The sequence below is a fragment of the Hypanus sabinus genome, chromosome 5 (assembly GCF_030144855.1).
Source record: "Hypanus sabinus isolate sHypSab1 chromosome 5, sHypSab1.hap1, whole genome shotgun sequence".
Lineage (NCBI taxonomy): Eukaryota > Metazoa > Chordata > Chondrichthyes > Myliobatiformes > Dasyatidae > Hypanus > Hypanus sabinus.
This window is the reverse complement of record NC_082710.1, coordinates 51687930-51712663: the sequence shown is the minus strand read 5'-3', so window position 1 is coordinate 51712663 and position 24734 is coordinate 51687930. Positions and strand designations below refer to the sequence as shown.

Sequence of the window (24734 nt, the reverse complement as noted above, 5' to 3'; positions counted from 1 at the left end):
CACAGAAAAACATATTTTATTTCTTAATTAGTCTGACGAAACACAGCAGATTCACAATGTAGATTGAAAAATTTTAAAAAACTGCTTCCACTGGAAATCTGAAATAGAAACGAAAATATTCAGTGGGTCAGGCTGAATCTGTGGGTAGAGAAACAGAGTTAATGTTTCAGGTCAAAAACCCTTTGTCAGAACGGAGGAAGTGACAAAATACTTCTACTAGCTTCCTTCCAATCCTGATGAATGATCTTCAACAGGAAATATTAGCTTAGTTTCACAGGCTTTGTGCTCTTCTCAGTAAGCTGCCGGACCCCTGCTTTCCTCCTCAGCATTTTTAGTTTTTGAAGCATGTCTTCCAAAAATGTAATGGAAATCGCCACCAAATCGATGCTGGAGATGTTCAGCCACAATGCTATGCAAAGCTTGTGCTATGTTGGTTCTGGACTACACTATAACTATTATTGTGATACTTCCTGTCACACCAAATGTTTCATCATGCTAATTGAAAAAACAAAAGAGGCAGATGAAATGTGAAATGAAAACAGAAAGTGCTGGAAATAGCAAACCAGGAAATGTTTTTGGAGAAAGAAACAGAACTAATATTTCCGGTTGACCATACTTCATCTGTATCTTTCTCCACAAATACTGCTTGATGAGTATTTCAATATTTTCTGCTTTTCATTTCATTTTGCTATTAATCAGCCTTTTTCTGTGATTTACTCCATTAAAGTCTTTTCTGAATTCTCTACACTAATATCATGATCAAGAACCTGGCAAATGTGCGACTCTTTCCCTCAAATGACAGCAGGCTCCTCAACCCTGTGGATTCACCACCTGCAGGAACAGAATTCCATACAACCTTCATTCTTCCTGATGTGGAATGAGAATGTTTAGTTTGGGAGTACAAACTCACTAATTTTGTGAATATCCAAAACAGAAACATGCCTTCTCAGAAATACAGCGCAGTTTCAAAAATGACTATTTTCTCTGAGATTTAGAGCTTTTATATTATGTCACTTACCAATGCAGGATTGTTTGGTTGGGGTACTCTGGAAACCAGTGTGGCATTTACAATGGTAGGAGCCTGGGGTGTTTATACAATCACCATTTGTGCAGGGACTTGAAGTACACTCATCAAAATCTAAGGAGACCAATAATTGAAACAAGAGTGAAAACTCAAGATGAAAGCCTCATGGCTCAAACATTTGTAAAAAAAAACTCATCTAAAAACATTTTATATCATTATTTGCAGGCAAATCTTAACAATAATTATTTCATAATGTTACATCTGTATAATTCCTTAACAGACTCATCCTACAATAATTCCCATCCTGAACAATTTGAGTTCTAGTAACATTATTTTTCTTTTTAGTCGAACATTGCTCTTCACAAAGCTCAATTTATTAATATACATAATTTCAAATGTCTTCTTCAATGAAGACCAATCATAACTCTGTGAATTCTTACTAATCACATTTCACACTTATAAAAATCCATTGGAAAACGGAAAGCATAGAGAAATGTACAATTCAATTCAAGCGCTGACGTGAAATAAGACAAAGTGCTTCTTCATAGTGAGCTTCGACTCAACTCCGACTGGGCCCTGGACTCATTAGCAGTTTCTGTTTGACGAGTTTGTACCTGATGATCCTCCCACAGGAAGCTTGTGTCTTTCACTTCAGAACGCACAATGGAGTTACTGGTGCTCAAGAAGCTCCACAAGCACCAGTTCATTTCTTGTTGTAAACACCTATCTTTTGTCAAAACTGCAGTTATAATTTAGGCCTCCTAGATAGTGCATGTCAGCCTATTACCTCATTTAAAAACAAAATTCTGCCTGGGGCTTTAAAATTGGCAATAAACCCCTTGTTTATGTATTCATTGTACGTGAGCTCTCCATCGCCAGAAAGTTGACTTTACCAATATGATGGCATTTATAACACGGGCAAGATTCAGATGATGTGAAACTATTCTTTTCAGTATGATGGCTTGAATGTATATCAAAATAACATGCAGAGTCTTATTTACTTTGTATATTTTATATCTTAATGGAATATTAATACTAGTAATTTCATATAAATATTTATACTTTATTATGATATTTACAGATCTGTATCACTCGATTTACTACAGACTTTCATGCTGTTGGTCCCTGGTTAAATAACAAATTAGCAGAGTACTGAGAACTGCTAAGGAAGAAGAATTGACGTTATAGGTTTAAGGATGAAGAGAGGTAATTTTTCCATTCCTGTGTTACTAATTAGAAGTAACTGATGGCAAACTAGCCTAGCTGGAAAGCTACAGTCTATCCAAAATTAAAGCCTGCACCATCTTCTACCGACCGATAAGCAATAGCGAAGGCACTTAAAGAGAACATTTTAAAGCGTTACCATTTTGTAAACTTTGTTGATTCTTACCAACACATTCTCCAGCTAAATTTTGCTTAAATCCCATATTGCATTCACAGCGGTGACCAGAGGGTGTTGGAATACAGCGTCCATTCTTGCAGAGATTGGGAAAGTGCTTACAGTAGTCGGGTTTTGTTTGATTAATGGTAAACGAACCTAGAACAAATTCCCATTGTAACACATAAATAAAGCAGCTTCTCAAATTAACACAATTTTTAATGCTGATTGAATTTTGCCTAGCAGTTTTACAATTACTGCTTTGTGAGGGAGATGAGGAGATATTTCACATCTTGTTTGAGTTTAAGGAAAGCTTTATCTATCTCAAAAATAAATGGAGCAAAGAGAGTTCCACAATGTGTAAGATATAATGGAAGGAAAGATCATGATAAAGTGACTTTTTTATTCCACATTTTCTCATGGGAGCACTCATTTAACAGGGGTTTGTACTCCAGACATTGCAGCCTAATTGTCATCAAACTGTTAGTGGGTATTTATATTTGAAACTATTAAATATGCATATTTAAATACAAATTTTATTCATGCATTCAGCGTTGGACATGTTCTGTCATTTCCCAGCATTCAAACATGCATCTTTCAATTTGTATTTGAAACAATAAATCATGAGACTGCAACCTTTATGTTATATTATTTGAACCTAGATACAGCCAGCAGAAATGCCAATCTAGAAATCCCTTTGTACCCTAGAGGTTGATGGTTCAACAAATACTTACGTCGTTCTGCTGCTGCCTCCAAGTTCTGTTCCATTTCATTTTATCACAGGAGGATCAGCTGTTTACCAGCTGCACTTTGGTGCAGACGTTTGGAATGGCTGGACGTTGAAAAGGTGAAAATAGGGGTTGGGACAGGATCAGCCTAAGGCTAATTGTAGTGATAATGGCCATAACATTGAAAAGAACTCTTGGGCACTGAGTGATTAGAAATCACGTGGCTGGCATAATCTGGCATGCAACTGCGTTTATTTGGGAGTGGAGTTGAGAGATCAGGATAGAGATGTATGAGACAGAATAGAAAATGCAGTGCCAAAGGTGGATGGGAGAAGTTACAAAAGGTGTACGTGCTTGTGAAATAGCGTAATATGACCAGGAATCATTTTGTCTGAGTTCAGGAAAAGGTTTGTCATCCAGTTTCTAAGTATGTATTCTCCAAACTTTAGGTATGCATTCTTCCAGGCTTAGATACATTTTAAGTCACACACAAAAATTATCGGTGGAACTCAGCAGATGAGGTAGTGTCTATGGAAGGAAATGAACAGTTGAGATTTTGAGATAAGGCCCTTCATCAGGACTCACTGCAAAGCCCCAGTCTTGATGCAGGGCCTCGCCCTGAAACACTGACTACTTATTTCCCTCCACAGATGCTACCTGGCCTGATGAGTTGCTCCAGCACTCTTTGTGTGTTGCTCCATGCCAACTTCTGCAGTCTTTCTTCTGTCTCAGTTTTTTTTAGTGATGTAAAGGTTTGTAAAGTAGTAGCAATCATGGTAGCAATTTAAAATAATAAATTTAGAGCATCATAGTAAAGCACACAGTAAATTAAAAGTTATCCAGCCCCACATATTGTCATTCAGTCACTCAACAAATGGAAGTGAAAATGCTGCATACCTTGGCCAACATAGCAATATTAAACTGTATAAAATTGACAATGTTTCTTAACAAACTACAGTACTGCAAAAGAACATTTTATTCCCCCTTTTATGTTTTCAATTTGTTTAAAGGGAGTTGTTAAAAACAGAAAGGCATGGAATGATGATATCCTACCGATATCTGGAAATCTTTGTCGCCCATTGAGGGTATTGTCACGTCCATTTGTGTTGCCATTAACAACGTGAGGTCGAGTTACAGGAACAACAGGTGGGTATCTTTCTCCACGAAAGTCAATTCTAGGAAAGCCCCCATTGTCGATTCTAAAATTTGGATCATAGTGTGGAATGCCCTGTACAACAGGAACACCTTCAATGCAGAGTCTACGATATTCATCTGTATTAAAAGAAAATGTGGTTTACTCTACACTTGTTAATCACATCATCATTTTCACACTTGGCATAGATTTAAAGCCTGAGATGAGATGTAAGCTGAGGCCCAATCTGCATCTCAGGTGAATGTATATTATCCTGTTGTGCTATTTTAGGAATTCATTGTCGTGCCCTGGCCAATAATTCTATTTCTTCCAATACAACTAAACTAGATTATTTAATTATTAACACAATGCTGAAAAGGGAAAAAACAGAAATCTGCAGATTCTGTAAATCTAAAATAAAAGAAAAATAATGCTGGAAAAACTCAACAGCTAAGGACAAAAGAAATTCTTTCATAGTAAAAGGAAGGAGTGAGGGAGTGAAAGTGCAGGAAATTGACTAAGCACAGTTAAGCATCCATTAAACCAGATTGACAAGAAATTCTTAGCTCGGCAAGGAAATACTGAAATCAGTTCTTACTTTTAACACACATGCAAAATGCTGGAGGAACTAGGCAGGCCTGATGAAGGGTCTCAGCCTGAAACATCGAATGTTTACTCTTTTCCATAGAAGCTGCCTGGCCTGCTAAGTTCCTCCAGCATTTTGTGTGTGTTGCTTGAATTTCCAGCACCTGCAGATTTTTTCATGTGTGTTGTCCTTCCTTTAAAGTGTATACTTGCATTGTAAATCTGGGAAAGAGAACTACAAGCTTTATTTTCGACTAAAACATAAGAAAATAAAAAACTTAGAGTAGGCCATCTCATCTTCCAAGCCTGCCTATTTAATGATTGTATTTTCAATAAAATCACCCTTCTAAATTCCAAAGAATACATATCTAATCCCTCTAGCTGCTTGTGATAACAAGGTGAATCTTGAATAAATCTTTTGCTGTTGCTTCCTCGATTGCTCAGATTCCTTATAAATTAAATATTCAGCATTGTTAAAAATAGCAGAAAGTAATTAAAGGTATGAATATTCCTATATTATAAAGCAAGGTGATTGAGCTCACAATTTCGTAATACTGCCATTCTTCACTGCATGCGATCAATTAATACTCTCCCGCTGACCAATGCATTAGCTTCTATTAAAAAAACACATTTATGAAATGACATTTGTGGGTATTTTGTGGCAGCTGAAATGAAATGTTCCATTTCACTGTTAAGTTAAAGTCTGTCCCGAGTCTTTTAGGCTCATAATGCCAGTGCTTATGCCGGTTTCCATGGCGTAAGCTATTACAGATGTTAAAAAGACTCTGCATGCCTCCAAACAAGATCTTACAGATAGCTTTTGCCTAGACGAGGAACCAGTCTTCTAAATGAAGAGAGCAGAACACCAAAAAAAAATCAGCAAGGAATGGCTTTGAACAAGCAGCCAAATGACCCCATCATGTATTGTTGCCACCAATCCATAAATAGGAATCCTACCCTCAACATCCCTTTTTATTCATAGGGATATGCTTCTAGAGACAGATGGCAGTCTCATTCTAAAGACAATTAACATTTTGCTCTGTAGAAAGTCAACTTAGTCACAGCTACTGAGGTTCGGGCAGGATTTCCTCCTCATTTTGACACCTCAGCGAAGCTTATGTGTTATAAACTGGCACCACAACATGCAGGTGTGTAAGATAGACTGTATCTTTCAAACCTAGCATTTCAGGCCACTGACCAAGAAACTTACTCTTGCTGTTTTCAACAAGCTTTCTCATGATTGGAAAGCTCTTGTGGCTGATTCCAAATCATCCCAATTCTCAGGAGAGGTGAGCTCTGAGATGTACCCCAAAAGCATGCACTGCTGGGATAGTAGATGGTAGTGCCGACAAGGAGATTGTGCTCTGATATGTGGTGACTATTGAGGAGCATCAGCTGGTACACAATCCTCTCGCGGAGTCCCATGGTGTGTGGGGTATGGTTCTTAATGAATACTTGCACCCTGCAAATTCGCAGGCTTAACTTTGGAATTACTGTATTTCTTCTTACCTGAACCTGTAATTGGGCACATCTCTGGAACAGAGCCAAGGGCCCAGCAGCGTCCAGACTCACAGCAGCACTGCATCTTAGTGTAACGTCCACTTAATTCCTGAGCACAGCCGCCATTAATCAGTCGGGAAAAGCAGGTTCCAGCTCGCTGATCTGTGAACAAAAACGAGATTCTTGACTGAATTTACATTATTACAACTTTCTCGCTGCATGTACAGTATCTTGAAAAAGTATTCAGCCCCCAAAACTATTTTCACATTGTCTCATTTTCTAAATTTAAAATCCATTGAAGTATGATTTTTGAGCTAATTTACAAAACGTTATGCATGTCAAATCAAATGGAAAATTCCAAAACCTGTCAACAATTTACTAACAATTAAAAATCAAAATTGTGAGGCAGAAAAATTATTCATCCCTTTTGTAATTACTATGCTAACTTTCCTTAGGTGCAATACTGTATATTCCTCACCAATCTGCTGATGTTGAAAACTGGAGGATCACCTGAATAAATTCTCTCTTTCTCTGTAAACTCTTAACAGTATGATAGATTTTCAACAGACTAAACCAAAATGAATACAAGAGAGCTTTCAAGACATGTCAAGGAAATGATAATAGAGAAGCACAATTCTAGGGAAGGGTACAAGAACATTCCAAAGTGACTAAATGTACTTTGGAGTTCAGTGCTGCCCATCATGAAAAAGTGGAAAGCAATATGAAACCCCAGCCACACTGCCTAGGTCAGGCCACCATCTAAACTTAGTCACCAGAGAAGAATGGCACTTGTAGGAGACACTACTGTGATGCCAACCGTCCCTCTGTGAGCTGCAGAAGTCAGTGACTGTATCTGGAGATTGAGTTCACGGTTCTACAAACTCTAAGGTCTTGCACAAAAAGGGTATTTTCAGAAGAGTGGCAAGGAAGAAGCCCTGGCTAAAAAAGAAGCTTATTGTTGCCTGTAAGGACTTTGCAAAGTGTCACTTCAAAGATACTGTAAAGTGGAAAAAAATCTGTGGTTGGATGAGAGTAAAATGGAACTTTATGACCTTGACACTAAGTGTTATGTATAGCGTACGTTTATCTAATATTGCACATCAGCCAGGTAAACCATTTCTTCTGTAAAGTATGGTGGATGTAGCATCATTCTATGGGGATGCTTTTCAGCAGTAGGGACTAGAACTCTGGTCAGGATTGACAGGAAGATGAACGCTGCTAAATACAGAGAGATCCTGGATAAAAAGCTAGTGTCTGCTAGAAAGCTTGAACTGGGGAGGAAGTTTGTTTTTCAGCAGGACAGTGACACAAAACACACAGCCAGAGCCACCATGGAGCTGCTACACATGAAGAAAACTGATGTCCTTGAGTGGCCCGCTCAGAGTCTTGACCTTAACCCGATTGAACATCTCTGGCAAAACCTCAAGATTGTTGTCCACCACTACAACCCAACTAACCTGGCAATTTTGCAAGGAGGAATGGGCAAATCTTGGTCAACCATGTTGAGTAAAACTGATAGAAACTAACTGGCTGTAATGGCTGCAAAAGGGGCTTCTATAAGTACTAAGCTAAGAGGGAGTGCTGACATGTCAGTTTTGGAATTTTCAGTTATTCATGTTTTACAATTTTCCATTTTTTGGGCTCTATCATGAAAAAAGGAGCCTGTGATTCACAAATAAAAATTCTCAGTTAAATTGATCAAAATCCCTAGTTGTAATACTCATTTATGTAAACAATGGGCTGGGGATGAATACTTTTACAAGGTATTGTATAAAATCAAGAATATTTCAAACACCATTCAAGAACATATTTTTTTCTAGTTTTTTTCCTGTTACTCTCCTCCTGTCTTGAATACATTGAACTCCTTATATGTGTAGCCTCATTGTATTTGAAATTCTCCATAGCCTCATCCAAATAGGCATTCTTAAGACGTGAGCCTTTACAGTGTGAATTGCCAGACTTTTCAAGTATGCTGATCACATTGCCAAGCCTGATTCTGTTTTCAACTGTTCTTCACACTCACTTTGTGTAAGGATTGATTAAAAATAAACAGCAGAAGTAACATTGTCTCTACCTGTCTCCAGTCTGGTGTCTTTAAATCCATTGTGCCTGGGCTCAGAGTAACTAACCTAGCAGATTTCAAGCTAGATTTCAAGCTAGGAAGGTTTTATGTTGCTTGGCAATAGATACATGAATCAGAAAAATATATACTACTTTACCCAGCTGCAAAGTGTGTGGTGAACCAGTTCTTTTTCAGAGGAGTTTATGAATTCAATACTTCTGCTTTGGCAATCGTGGTCTGGAGCAATCTCATGATTAGAAAGTAAACCTAATCCACTGCATAAAAGGACATTGTTGTCCTATGGAATTGATTCAGCTCACCTTTTCTCTTCTCTAATCAGTCACTTCTCCCCATGTCAGTACTTTTTCCTAATGCGATACACACAACGTGCTGGAGGAGCTCAGCAGGTCAGGCTGCATCTACGGATGGGAATAAACAGTTGATGTTTTGGGCCGAGACCCTTCATCATGACTGGATGAAGGGTCCAGTCCTATGAAGGGTCTTGGCCCAAAAAGTTGACTGTTTAGTCCCATCCATAGATGCTGCTTGTGTGTATTGCTCTAGGTTTCCACTGTACTTCGTCCATTTTTCTTAATGCTCTTTGTCATTTCAACAACTTCTCACTCCATGTTACACCCAACTTCCTTCCATCATAACCCTCAAAGGTCTATACACTTTCATCCCCAAATCACGTCAGGGTCCCCTGTTTCTTCCTTGAATGGAGTTCCTAATAGTACCCCTCTTCTGTCACCCTCCAATGCCTGCTCAACTTGTTCTCACAATGGGGGAAAGAAATCATTTTAACTCATTTCACTTCTTATAACCAGCGAGAGCCTGTGTGGGACCTTATCAAGTACATTAGGGTATTTAGTACATTCTTTGTATCGATCCATCACAGGTCTCCTCCTTCAGCTCACGTTTTACACTGATGATTATTTTCATCCCATCTCATGCTGGAAAAATTTGACTACCTGAATTCTCATTTTTATACTCTCCTCCCTCAGCTTCTCTTTCTCTACTTCAGGGGACAAGCTAGTAATCAACACTTACTGTCAGGTAATGGGACAGCAGAGGTGTGTTAGTTAGCAGAGCTGGTGCCTCACCGTTGCAGTAACCAGGTTCGATTCTTATTCCCAGTGCCGTCTGTGTAAAATTTACATGCTCTCCCTGTGACTTGGTGGATCTTTTCCCGGATGTTCTTGTTTGGTTCCACATCCCTAATGTATGTGGTTGGTCACCGTAAATTGTCCCCAGTGTGTACGTGAGCAGTAGAGTCTTAGAGTCTGGGAGGAATTTATGGCAATGAGGGAAGAATAAAAATAAGATAAATATAAATGGTTGCACGATGACTGGCCTGGATTTGGTGAGCTGAAGGGCCTGTATACATGTTGTATGACTCAATAATCCACCGGTCTCCTAAGACAAAACCTGTGCTGGCAATTCCATTTTTCATATCAGATCTTCTCTTAGATTAGTGAGGATGGTTTGAGACACAAAAGGAAGTTAAGGGTCAGATAAGGGTTTAAGAAAAAGGGATGTGGGGGAATTGGCGGATAGGCCGGAGGCTTAAGTCTCCGCTTCGTGTTTGTAGGTCAGCGACACAGACATCCAGGCCAGCATAGACAAAGGCTGGTGGACACCATCCACCCCCAGGGTCAGCAAGTTATCAGCAGGTTCCGGAACTGGAGCTCCGTGCAAGAAGAAGGAACTAGGTCCGATGACCCCTAGGTTTGTGAATCAGTGAGACTGGCATTCAAGGTTTAGTGTTTGAGATCCCATCACCAGGAAGTCTGGAGTTTGAGGCTTGGTATTTGGTGGTTCCTAAATGTTACAGATCAAGGCCTGAGGGTCGTTTTAGAAGCCCGGAGGTCAAGGCTCGATGGGCCAATCTTTGGGTTTGCAAATCTCTGTGAGTCACTGGGTCTGATGAAGGACCAAAGTCTGCACTTCTAGCCTGAAATCCCAGTCTGCTCTAGTCCAAAGAAGGCGCCCTGCCTTGGGGTTAGACCACTGTGTATATGCGTGAATCTGAGGGAGGAACAGGGCTTGCTTTACTATTGTTGTTTTATTGCTTGTTGTGTTCTGTTTTATTACATTAAGTGTTGTTCTGCTGAGCATTCCACAACATGCGATGTGGGCACCGGAATGCGTGGTGACACTTGTGGGCTGCCCCAGCACACCCTTGGGTGGGTTGATTGTTAATGCAAATGATGCATTTCACTGTACACGTCAAAGCATATGTGATAAATAAACCTTTAATCCTGAATCTTGAATCCTGCTCTCACCTTTGACATTCAATGGACCTTTTCCATAATTTCCAGTAACTCTAGCATAATGGGTATCTACGGTATTTAGCTTCTATTTTACAATAGTGCACTGTAGGGTGGAACTCAGAATCTGACTGTATTTCTGAAGGTGCTTATAATTGGTTGATTATTTAGACAAATGTGACTTGAGCCAAGTATCCTCTAGGCCAAACCACATTCACTAGCACTCACATACGATAATAATGTGTAGCTTCATAAGTGATCATTGCTAGAGTAACAGCAACATTTGCAGGGACATTTCATCCACATTCTATTCTTTTCGCCAAAAAGAATTGTGGATTCCTCTGCAGGCGTTAGATCATAATTGGAGAGCTTTACATCACTTTTTGGATCCACATCCTGGAATATAAATTTGTGGACACCACAACTAAAAACAAAATCCCTAGATATTTGAAAACAATGCCAGAGCATCCCAGATAGTTGAACCCAGTCTAGACTGATTTTTTTTTATAAAGCTGAAGAGAAGAATATCAATGGTGCAAGTTAGAACACGAAATGGTTTGGAAAGAAGATTATAAAAGTGAATGCTAAACTAACTACAGTCGGCTCTCCTCATCCACAGGGGATTGGTTCTGGGACCCCCCACGGATACCAAAAAACGTGGATGCTCAAGTCAGTGGACTTTAGTTCCTGGCGGAGCTCCGGAGCTTATTTAACCTGTCTCAGTACAGTGGATTTTAAGACCCAACCAGGATCCGTCGCCCACAGTGTTTTTGTTCCATCGAAAATGATCACGATCGAAAATAAAGTGGAAATAATAAAGCGATCGGAAAGAGGTGAATTGCCATCAGTCACTGGAAAAGCATTAGGCTACAGGTGGTCAACGATCAAAACAATTTTAAAGGATAAAGTGAGAAAAATGGAGCATGTGAAGGTCCTGCCTCGATGAAAGCTACAATTATTACTAAGCAACGCAGTGGTTTAATTATTGAAATACATATGTTTCTTAAGCGTTTTATACGCATAAAAGGGTAAAATATATACTATATACTACGACAAACTATTGACTAACTGACACTAAATAATACCAGATGTACCTGTTCTGACTTAGTGAACTTCTGTTTTTTTTCGATTCCCTATCCATGGTAACCTAAGCACATCTTCCCATATACTTTAAATTATCTCTAGATTACTTATAATACCTAATACAATGTAAATGCTATGTGTTAGTTGTTATATTGTACTACTTAAGGAATAATGACAAGAAAAGGAAATCTGTACATGCTCAAACAACAAGTGCTGGACAGAGAACTTCCGGGTTTTCCTGGTCTGCAGCTGGTTGAATCTGTGCGTGCAGAACCCGCAGATAAAGAGGGCTGACTGTATATTAAATTTAAAATTAAATTAGTAAAGATTATTAAAGAAAGGGTTTCTACAGGCATACAAATTAATCAGCTGAAGGACTGGCCAGTTATTGACCATAAAATGTAAGCAATATTAAATGATTACACCGTGTTTTCTCGGTACTTCTTACTCATTCTCTCAGTCATAATGACCCCCAAGGAGAAAGGTTTCCAATTTCTACATCTGGGAATAAATGTCTAGAGTTCCAGTAATTTTCCATTTGTTGGCATACCACCACCTGTCAGTGTTAGATTGAAGGAACTAAACAGAAGCAATCATAGAAATGGCCACTTGAACTCAATTACCAATATTGTGCAAGTTGGTGATACCATGTTTATAACATACTGGTGAGGATTTCTTCAAACTGCTGAAAAAATGCCTAGATTTCCAAGTTAGCAGCACTGCCATCAAATTAGTATAGTATTTCAATTACATCTGTCTGCTCTGCATAATTCTTGGTTGTTAGTTGTGTATGTACTAACAACCTCACAAGCATATGCAGATTTGCATGCTTGAATCCTACAAGAACATATTTAACATTTATAGTGCTGAACAGCAGATGATAAATGCCAAATTTTCCAATAAAGTCCATTTTCTCCTAATTGCAAGTAAGCTTGCTGTGAGCAAAAGCCATGATTCAAAATAAACTTGGCTTCAATAACATTTGTGAAGTAAACAAAGAACACGGAAATCAATGAAGTATGGTCATTGTCCACCCGTTGATTGCACTACTAGACTTCAGTCACTTAGGACTCACTAACACAAACTGGTGAACTACAAGCAAAAACTTGGAAGATGTGGGTTTTCATGTGTCAGCTTACTTTTCACATGTTACTAGGACTGAATGAGACACAGACAACGAATCGGACGAGAGTCCGACATTGGATGACAGTCAGTGTTCCTCTTAATGGAAAGAAATTTTGTTTTCTTAGTGCCCTTCATGCCCTTTTGAAGAATGTGCCCCTCAAAGAATGTGCAGTAAATCCTCTTCTCTATTTGCACATCTATTTTAAAATGTCACAAACAAGAGAAAATCTGGAAATCCAAGCAACACACACAAAATGCTGAAGGAACTGAACAGGCCAGGCATTATCAATGGAAAAAAAGTACAGTCGACATTTCAGGCCGAGACCCTTCGGCACGTCCTGCCAAAGGGTTTCGGCCCAAAACGTCAACTGTACATTTTTCCATAGATGCTGCCTGACCTGCTCAGTTCCTCCAGCATTTTGTGTGTGTTTAAAAATGTCACCCACCTCACCATGTTATTATTATATCACGGCTATAGCAGTAACAGTCCTTAACAAGTTTGCACTTTAATAGTTCAGCAGCATGCAAGTATGGAAGATGCTGAGGTCAGGTAAAAATAACCTTCTCCTGGGCTTACCACTGACTCAAACTATGCTCTGTAATTTTCTGAGGTGAGGGGCTTAATTTTATTCATATCAGGTCCCTCGACATACACCCATTTCAGGATGCATATTGTATACATTTCTCTGACAAGAAATGTACCTTTGAAACCTTTGAAACTTCATTTCAGTCATAGAATATCCTGCTTCTTTTCAAAGGGATCATGGACCTTCACCACAAAGTTTATCACTTAAGTAAATAATGAGATTTTTGTCCTGAAACACTAGCTGTCTCTTATTCTAAAGGTAATGCCTAATCTGCCGAGTATCCAGCACATTGTGTTTTTATTCGCAATTAAATAATGTTCCTTTTTTGACTTCCCTTCTGCTTCCCATCCCAGAATGTGCATCCAAATCCCTCACTGAAATTTATAACCCTCAACCAATATTCTAAACTCCCTCCTAATGATTTCCCAATACATACAACGCCCCCCCCCCACTTATAGATTGATCTGCTATCTCAGTACATTGTTATCCAAAATCAATTTCCACTCAGTCGTTCTGACTACATCCTCAACAATTAACGCTCTCTTATTATCGCGACACCAAACTTTTGACAAGAGCTTGCTACCCAAAATTTGGACCTGAAGGGTAAAGTATAATGAAAATATTTGGAAATACTCTATTGATAGTATTTAATTTTCAGAAATTCAATTCAAAATGAATATTGCTGGCTGTTGATAATTATTTACTTTTGTTCATAGACAGTTTGAGATTAATTATGATTTAGTTCTAGTTTTTTTTGGGGTTGTGGGGATGGTTTTGGAGACAGAGAGGGGAGTTAGGGAATTGGAAGCATCATCAAATCATGGACTTTCAGGGAGCCAATTAAGGTGACTTGAAGCAGCGCAGCTCAATGGAAACCATCAAATGTTCCTGTTGCAGCCTGCTGCAGCTGAGAACTACAATTGCATTTAAGGCCTGTAGTTGGTAATGAGACTAAACAATTAAACAAAAATCGACAGAAATAAATCAGACTGTCCCCTTAAGACATCAGTGGAAGCGACGTCATCGTCATGGACTAACTGTGTATTTAAATAAGCTAGGTTTTCAACTCCTAATACTGACCATCTTGCTGGCAAATGTAGTCTTTGGCAAAAAAAATTGTAAGTCTCAGAGCTAGGGTACTGTATCAGGGAAACATTAGGACCGCTTGCGTCATTTATTTCATGGAAGCTTGGGTAACTCCCACTGTTTGGGACGCAGCAATTCAAATAGATGGGTTCACTATACACCGCCAAGATCAGACTGATGTGTATTTTAAAATCAAAGGAAGGAGGTTTGCATCATGATCAAAGCTTCATGATGTACCAACAGGGCGGTGCTCTCCCAATCCTGTTCACCAGATCTGGAACACCTTGTGATCAAGTGCAGGCCATTTTGCCTGCCACGGGAGATTTCAGCAATCATTTTGGTAGCGGTGTACATTCCACCTCAAGCCAATGTTAAACAGGCTCCAGACGAACAGAGCAATGTAATCACCAGGCATGAGACAGCACATCTGGTTGGCTTCCCCATTACTTTGGGGATGTTAACCATGCCAGCTTGAAAAAGTCACTAAATAATCCTTATCAACAAATCACTTGTAGCACCAGAGGAAACAACACACTGGACCACTGTTATACCACCATCAAGAGTGCCTATTGTACTATTTCATACCCACACTTTGGAAAGTCTGATCATCTGGCCCTACTCCCTGAGTATAAGCAGAGACCGAAGACTGCAGCACCAGTAGTGAGTACCGAGAAGGTATGGACAAGGGAAACACAGGAGCACCTACAGGACTGCTTTGAATTGCTGGTCTGAACTTTGAGAAGGAGAGTAAAACTACAGCTGTGAGGATTCCTGCTATGGCCCTGTGATCCCTGCATTGGAGCCCGATGACAGGCTGTCTTACAGGAGAGTGAACCCTCTCGGGGGGTGGTATTCAAAGACATTTTCAATCTCTCACTGCTACGGTTGGAAGTACCTACCTGCTTCAAAAGGGCAACAATTATACCAGTGCCCAAGAAGAGCAGGGTGAGCTGCCTTAATGACTATCAGCTAGTAGTACTCACATCTACAGTGATGAAATGCTTTGAGAAGTTGATCATGGCTAGAATCAACTCCTGCCTCAGCAAGGACCTGGACCCACTGGAATTTGCCTATCACCACCATAGGTCTATGATGGAAGCAATCTCAATGACTCTCCACGCGGCCTTGGATCACTTGGACAATATAAATACCTATATCGGGATGCTGTTCATTGAGTTTCGCTCAGCATTGGTACGCCTCAAGGATGTGTGCTTAGCCCAGTGTTCCACTCTTTTTTTCCATTACTGTGTGGCTAGGAATAGCTTAAATGCCATCTATGAATTTGCTGATGATACAACTAGTGTTGGCAGAATCTCAGATGGTGATGGGAGGGCATACAGGAGCAAGATAAACCAGCAACAACCTTGCACTCAACATCAGTATGACCAAAGAGCTGATTGTGCACTTCAGGAAGGGTAAGACAAGGGAACACACACCAATCCTCATAGAGAGATCAGAAGTGGAGAGAGTGAGCAATTTCAAATTCCTGGGTGTCAATATCTCAAGATCTAACCTGGTCTATATTTCATTTGGTATGGGGGGGGGGGGGGGGTGCTACCGCACAGAATTGATGTAAGCTAAAAAAAAGTATTATAATTAGTCCGCTTCATCAAGGGTCCTAGCATCCGTAGTATCCAAGACATCTTTAAGGAGCGTTGCCTTGGAAAAATGGTTTTTATCATCAAGAATGCCCACTAACACAACAGGCCCTCTTCTCAGTTTTACTATCAGGAAGGAGGTACCGAAACCTGAAGGCCACACTTTGTGATTCAGAAACAGCTTCTTCCCCTCTGCCATCCAATTTCTAAATGGACATTGAACCATTGAACACTACCTCACTCCTCTTTTTATAAATTTCTGTTTTTGCGCTACTTATCTTAATTTGACTATTTAATATACATATATACTTTAGGTAATTTAGTTTTCCTTCCTACATTAATCATGTGCTCCTGTCACAAAGTTAACAAATTTCACGACATACGCTAGTGATACTAAATCTGATTCTGATCTGGTTCTGACTTAGAAGACAGGCCAGAATTTTAATTCTCCAATCTGTGTTTGAAGGACAGGGATGTGGATGAAGGTCAGTCAGTTCTCAGTGGGTAATGGAGTCGGAGCAGGAAGAAGAGATCCCGTAGGTCTGCAAATCAGTAAAGCCAGAGTTCCAGGCCTAGCATTTGATGTTTGGCAGTTTGTCTGGTTGAGGCCGGAGGGTCGAATCAGAAGTCCGGAAATTGAGCCCCATTGGTTTGTTTGTGAATCTCGGCAAGCCCACTGGTGCAGTCAAAGGCCTATGTCTGCGTGTTTGTGTCGGAATCCCAATCTCAGTCTGGGTCCACTGGAGGCTGAAAGCCAAAGAATGCTGTGTTGGGTTTAGAGGACCCTGTGTGTGCATGGGTGGGAGGAGGGAACGGGGACTTATCTTCCTTAATTTGTTCTGTTGCTTGCTGTGTTATGTTTTGTTGTTCTGCCGAGCATTGTGGGCATGGCATAATGGCGCCAGAATGTATGGTGACACTTGTGGGCTGCCCCCAGCCACACCTTTGGGTGCGTTAGTTGTTAATGCAAAGTACACATCTAGTGTATGTTTTGATGTACGTGTAATAAATAAACTTGAATCATTAATCTTTAATTACTTTATTATTATTAACCCTTTATTGTTCTTGAGGAAGTAATAATAGTCTACCTTCTTGAAGTGCTATTGGTGGTGCAGACGCTCCCTCAATGGAATTGCTCTTTCAATATAACTGTTTAACTTGCTAGGCTGTTTTACATGATGGTTAAAAGTCAAGCACATTGCTATTGATCTCAAGAGCATTCTGCCTTCAATTAGAAATAGAATAAATCACCAGGTCACTGACTGATTTCATAATTTACATATAAAATTGTACTTAGCACCTCATAATTACTACTATTGGAAAACTTCCAAGCACTGAAATATAGTGGCCAGCTTTCGGAAATCAATGCATACATAGCATAGTAATCAACAGGCACTTCCAGATCAGGTCAGACACAGTGACCTATAGCCTGAGGTTGTGTGCCATAATAACATAATGGAAACTGTGAAGACAGCTGTACTTCTGAAGCATAGATAGCCCCAAGAGGTGCAGTCTCGAATGCTGGATTCCAGATTAAACTGTAGCACTCAACTAAAAGAAGGGAGAACAATAATCATTCCTTCAAGTTACTACTTCTATTGCAAACTAAAACCCAATATTTTAACACACTTTACACAAATTTGTTGTGCCAAAAGGTCTCCGCCTGAAACGTCGACTGTACTTTTTTCCATTGACGCTGCCTGGCCTGCTGAGTTCCTCCAGCAATTTGTGTGTGTGTTGCTCGTATCTCCAGCATCTACAGACTTTCTCTTGTTTGTGATTTAATTACACAGATTAAATTACCTGCAATTACATCTCACCTATCACAATTTGGAAGCAACCTGGACTAGCAATCCTTCCACTTGCAAGAAGTTTCTACAAGACTACAGTCAGCTGTAAAGCTGCTATACATTGATATTGATTGAGATATTAAAGCAGCCTTTGATATTCACTTGCTAATAAAGATTAAAAATTATATTTATAGAACTGCAAACCAGGCAAAAATGAGACATGTGCACAAATAACACTCATCAAAAAGATAAGTTACTTCTTAAGTACTTCACAATGCTAATTAACATGCACTGTGCAGTAGGAGCATTCGTAAATTTACTTGCACTTAACTGGCTGTGTGTTCGGAATCCTCAATATTGTAATGAACAATACATTATTGGTTCCTTAGGGTTTTTATAGGCAGTGGTGATAAGGGCCCATTACCTAAATGCTCCCAATGGCATACTTTTCCAACAGCCTCTGACAACCAAGTCCAGCTCCTGGCCTTCACGCACAGTTTAGCTGCTAAGACCAGAGGAACAGGTTCTAGTCACAGGAGAAGGTGAAGGGAAGGTGGGGGAGGTTGGTGCCTTAAAACCAGTTGCTTCAGGCAGATGGGGCTTGTCAGCTGTGGTTGGCAGCTCATCGAGGAGAAGGAAAACTCTGATCTCAAACCTCTGCTACTTTGCAGCTATACCCACTCATAGAGAAGGCTTTGGGAGTAAACCTGGAGGAAATCCTAATCCCTTAAACTCTTTCCATTATTCTCAAGGCTCAAGCCAGAGGAGGCCGAATGGCTTACACTGCATCCTCGTTAATGCATAACAAATGGGTGATAGCATCCAGAATGGACCAGCTGGCAAGATTATTTACTCTTTTTGCAGGATTTGATAATAACATAGTAAAGGATGCAGCATGCAAAAGGTAAAGAATGCAACACACAGAAAATACTGGAGGAACTGAGCAGAGGAGTGATGAGAGGAGAACTAGAATTGGGAATGGAAAAAGAGAGAAGGGAAAGGGTGAAAAATTACCAATATTTAGAGAAATTGATGTTCATTCCATTGGGTTGGAAGCTACCCGGACAGAATATGAAGTGTTGCTCCTCAAACCTGACTGTGGCCCCATTATGGCAGTGGAGTAGGCTACGGACTACCATTATCGAAATGGGAATGGGAAGTTGAATTGAAGTGGGTATCCATAATATCCCACCTTTTGCGGCAAACAAAGTGAAGTGAAGCATACGGTGCATTGGCCTTCATCAACTGTGGGATTGAGTTTAAGAGCTGAGCAGTAACGTTACAGCTATATAGGACCCTGGTCAGACCCCACTTGGAGTACTGTGCTCAGTTCTGGTCACCTCACTACAGGAAGGTGTGGAAACTATAGAAAGGGTGCAGAGGAGATTTATAAGGATGTTGCCTGGATTGGGAGCATGTCTTATGAGAAGAGGTTAAGTGAACTTACACTTTCTCCTTGGAGCAACAGAGGATGAGAGGTGACCTGAGAGAGCTGTCTAAGATCGTGTGCATAGTCAGAGCCATTGATCATGTGGATAGTCAGAGGCTTTTTCCCAGGGCTGAACGGGCTATGACGAGAGGGCATGGTTTTAAGGTGCTTGGAAGTAGGTACAGAGGAGATGTCAGGGGTAAGTTTTTTTATTCAGGGTGTAACGAGTGCATGGAATGGGTTGCTGGTGATGGTGGTGGAGGTAGATATGATAACATCTTTTAAGACAGTGGTTCCCAACCACCGGGCCTCGAAGCATGTGCTATCAGGCCACCAGGAAACAATATGATTTGGTGGCATGAAGCAAGGTTAGTCAGCTGCACTGCTTCATACCGCCAAATCATATCGTTCCCTCGCGGCCCAGTAGCGCATGCTTCGCAGCCTGGTGGTTGGGGACCACTGTTTTAAGAGACTGCTGGATAGGTACATGAAGCTTAGAAAAATAGGTAACCCTAGGTAATTTCTAAAGTAAGTACATGTTTGGCACAGCATTGTGGGCCGAAGGGCCTGTATTGTGCTGGAGTCCATATGTTGAATTGAATGCTAACTGGCAACTTTTGCAACACCACTGATGCCAAACTGCATCAATCTTTGCCATTCCTTTGGATTCCTCGGCTGTGTGGACAGAAGACTGCTGCACGGGCAGTAGCTTGCTCCCCATTTCGTACTGATCTGGCTTGCATATCACATCGACAGCTAGGACACAATATCCATGTTCAACCCCAACCAGCCAAGGTGTCTTACAGTCATGGTAAAATAACTTAATTTTAACTTAAATGAATTGGATATCGGGTGTTTTGCCAGCTGGTGTGGTGTCTATGGCTAAAGACCAACAACAGACTGAGGCACAAGTATTGCAGTGCATGTCTCATCAAAACATCATGGGACACAAAAGCAGATGACAGAGAGAAAAATAAAACATAAAAAAGGGAAACTGATATAAACAACAAACATTGGAAATTGAAGGAGTCAATTAGTAACTGTAATAAGAAAATTCACATGGACAGACTGTATGCTGGATGCTGATCCAACATCCAACTAGAGAAATAGGTAGAAGAAAGAAAATCAAGAGCTATTCTAGTGAAGTACAAAAGAGAGTTGAATTACAGTGGAGAAAGAAAAACAGTGGTAAAAATACTTCATTCTGTAACTGCAAACTAGAGTCCTGACTCTAATCTAACTAGGCACGAGTCCACAGCATAAAACATCTCATAATTCAAGACACATTGTCAGTGATTTGGCAGCTTCATTCATCAAAGTTATAAAAATGCATCATTCATCACAGTTAGGAAAAGAAAATGTATCACTGGCATACAACAAAATATTCTTCTGAGGGTAAACTAGAGGAGGTCGACTTTGGAAGTTAACATTCCCTAGCACAGGGCTTCTTGAGAAGACAGTTTGTACCGAAGGTTCAGATTTTCCACCTATGGTGGAAAATCACACAAACTATTTCAACTCATTACTCCAATTTCTAACAGGATTGGTCGAGAACAAAGTTCTATAACAGGTGCACACATATACATCATACTATGAGACATATTGGTTGACAAAAATTAGTATGTGTATTGCCTACTTTTCTTGTGAAAAATATGCACACTGATGACATTTATTTAGTTCCCGACACAGATAGCTTATATCCGACTCAGTACAGTATTATGAAGTTTTTAAAAATAATTTGTACGAAGGGTGCCCAAAGACTTTATAATATCTATAACATTAGTCAGTCTGTGTGGAAATAGGCCTGGTGGCTCGAGTAGTGCTGACCATTATCCATCTATTTACACTAATCCCCCTTTGACCCTGTTTTATTCTCCCCATTCCGATCAATTTACCCCAGAATCTGCCACTCATCTACAAACTAGGGGCAATTTATAGAGGCCAAACATCCTACCAATCTGCATGTCTTTGGGATGTGCAAGGGAGCTGAGGAATCTAGAAAAAACTGCTGTGGTCAATGGGAGAACAAGCCAGCTCCATATGGATAGCCAGAATTGAACCCAGAACGCTGGAGCCATGAAGCTGCACCAGTGCACCAGTGCCTGTCAACAAAGCAAGAAAATCCTAAGCATTGGTTACTACTGAGGTTAAAGAAAAAGAATTGCTCCAAACCCTTGTGTAGAGCTGTTGTGTGACTGCACCACTATTTATAAAGAATTCAGTGTCATGTGAGTGAGCGTTATGACCAAGCAGAACAAATTTGAAGAAAACCAGCATATACACTTAGTGGCAACTTTACTAGGTACCTCCTGCACCTAACAAAGTGGCCACTGACTGTATGTTAGTGGTCTTCTGCTCCTGTAGTCCGCTCACTCCAATGTTTGACATGTTGTGTGTTCAGAGATGCCATTCTGCACACCTTTGTTGCAATCCATGATTATTTGAGTTATTGTCGCCTTCCTGCCGGCTTGACCCAGTCTGGCCATCCTCCTCTGACCTCTCTCATAAACAAGGCATTTTCACCCACACAACTGCTGCTCACTGGATGCTTTTTGTTTCTCGCACCGTTCTGTGTAAACTCTGGAGATTGTTGTGAGTGAAAATGTCAGCAGTTTCTGAGATACTCAAACCACCACCCCGTCTGGCACCAACAATCTGGCACGGTCAAAGTCACTTAGATTACATTTCTTCTCCATTCTGATGGTCAGGCTGAATAATAACTGAAACTCTTGACCTCTTGTCTTCATGCTTTTATGCAGTGAGTTGCTGCCATATAACTGGCTGATTAGATATTTGAATTACCAAGCTGTTGTACCGGTGTGCCTAATGAAATGGCAACTGAATGTATAGGCATCGTGTAAACAATATTCACATCTAAAACATAAATTAAATATAATTATACACAATTTTTTACAAGAAAGAACACAATTAGAAAAAAATCCATTTTTTGATCGAACTGATCATAGCCACAAACAAGAGAAAATCTGCAGATGCCGGAAATCCAAGCAACACACATGAGGAACTGGAGGAACTCAGCAGGCCAGGCAGCACCTGTAAACTGTGCTTTTTCTCTCCATAGATGATGCTTGGCCTGCTGAGTTCCTCCAGCATTTTGAAAGTGGTGTTAGTGTTTCATAAACTGTAGAGATTTGTGACTTGTGAGTTGATTCAAGAACCAAATTGCAGTAAAAAAAACTGCTTCTCCCTAAAATCAGGCATTTGAATTTTCTGTTGCTATATTCCATGACACTAATAATAGAACCAAAAGAACTAAAAAAAATACACCAGAAGGGACTGGTGTCTAAAATACATTATTTAGATTACCAGGTGTTAGGATTTGAAGCCATATAACATATTTTTTCACTATGATTTTAATAATTTTATCAGTTTCCATGCCTCCCCATTCCAGTCTTACAATATTACTTTAAAAAACAGCAGATTAAATCAACTGGTGGCAGAAGATAACTCTCAAAGAAACATTCTTTGGAGTAATTCATGCAGAACTATTTCCTTCACATAATACACTCTCAGAAGGCCACCCAAAGCAAATAGAATAACAGAATGAAGGACTTTTGTTATACTTGGAAGACCTTTGCTTTCACTTTTAAAATCAGTATCTTGCAAGTTTGTACATTACTCACCAATACATCGAGAACCATCTGGAGATGTTTTATAGCCATGGGGACAGGAACAGTAAAAGCTACCAATGGTGTTAGTACATTCACCTCCATCACAGGCACCGAGAGCAGTTCTACATTCATCAATATCTGGGGGAAAAATAACATGCAAAGAATGATTAAAATAATAATCAGATATATCAGCTTTCAATTGTTCCAAATATCTTTAAGAGAATTCAACTGCCTTGAAAATCTAAAAAATATATCCATGTTCTTGCAAAGAGATCAGCAGTTATTTTGAGTAGTGTCACAACTTAAGCTGGGACCTAGAGTTTCCACCTGATGGGAGGGAGCTAGAATGTTTAGGGTGGGTGGGGTCTTTAATTATACTGTCTGCTTTACTGAGGTAGGGAGAATTGTAGACAGAATCCATAGCGGGAAGCTGGTTTCTATTCTGTGCTGATCCATGTTCATAGCTCTCTGCAGTTCCTTGCAGTCCTGTGTAAACCAATCACCACACCAAGCCACGATTCATCTGGATAATATGTTTTTGATGGTATCTATAAAAACTGGTGACAATCAAGAGTGACAAGCCAAATTTATTTAACCTCCTGAGAAAGTAGAAGTGCTGGTGAGCATTCTTGTGTGTGGCATCTTCGTGGTTGGACCAGGACAGGCTATTGGTGATGGTCACTCCTTGGAACTTGAAACACTCAGCGCTCTCGACTTCAGCACTATCGACGTAAACAGGAGCACAGGGAATCAGTGACCAGTTCTTTTGTGTTGCTGACACTGAAGGCAAGGTTGTTGCCATAACACCATGCTGCGTGGCTCTCTATTGCTTTCCTCTTCTGCAACACCTTGCCTTTTGAGATATTGCCCACTACAGTGATGTCATCTGTGAACATGTAGACGGAATTAGAGCATAAGCTTACCATGTAGTTGTGAGTGTGTCGAAGTACCGAAGGGAGTGTTGAGTGGTCTTACTGGCTGGGGTCTGTTAGTCATGAAGTTGTTACCTGTCCCGTGAGTTTCTCATGAGCATGATGTAATGGTCTCGTGATATTGGTATGATGTAATTATAATCATAGAAGGAGAGAGAGAGTGAAGAAGTACCAGCTTCGTGTGAACCCAAAGAATTGGGTAGAAATCAATGGCGTTCCGTGTGTATCGAAGTGACTGACATGAAGTGTGGCACACACTTTTGGTTAACTCCTGCATGGTCTCAGGTGTGTGGTGACCACCTCCAGCAAAAGGTCAGTTACTTTGAGAAATCTTATTCTTCGGGATCTTCAGAAAAGGCATTTATCGGCTGGGATCCATGTCAGCAGTTTCGTCTTTTCTTCAAGGCTCGGCTCATCACTGGTTTGACAAGTCTCTCCTCTCACTTATTTCATAAATCACTTGGACTTCTTAAACTACCACTTTAAGACTGTGCTTGAATAAGTTCTGTTTAAGTTAGTCAGTTTGATAACTATAGACGCAAAACACCGTTAACCTCCGTTTAAGTTAGTCGTTTGCTTACTTTTCAATGTTTTTTTGTAGAGGTTAATAAATTTCGTTGTTTATTTATAAAAACCCGACTCAATTTCAAATCTATCACTGCTGGTTGCGTAACAAAGTCAAGGACCCAGTTGCAAAGGGAGGTGTTGAGTCCTAGGTCTAGGAGTTCGAAGATGAATTTGCTTGGAATTAGAACTGAAGGTGGAGTTGTATATATTGCATATGTACCTGACAGAT

General features: G+C 40.1%; 1 protein-coding gene across 1 annotated transcript in view; it reads right to left on the bottom strand.

Moving 5' to 3' along the window:
- LOC132394149 (fibrillin-2-like) overlaps positions 1–24734 on the bottom strand; it is a 309064-nt gene that overhangs the window by 158837 nt on the left and 125493 nt on the right. Inside the window, exons 9-13 of the mRNA XM_059969944.1 lie at positions 23019–23144; positions 6357–6509; positions 4184–4402; positions 2415–2561; positions 1019–1138 (exon numbers count right to left, since the gene is read on the bottom strand). Coding sequence (XP_059825927.1) covers positions 1019–1138; positions 2415–2561; positions 4184–4402; positions 6357–6509; positions 23019–23144 — 765 coding nt within the window. The remainder of the gene's footprint in view (positions 1–1018; positions 1139–2414; positions 2562–4183; positions 4403–6356; positions 6510–23018; positions 23145–24734) is intronic.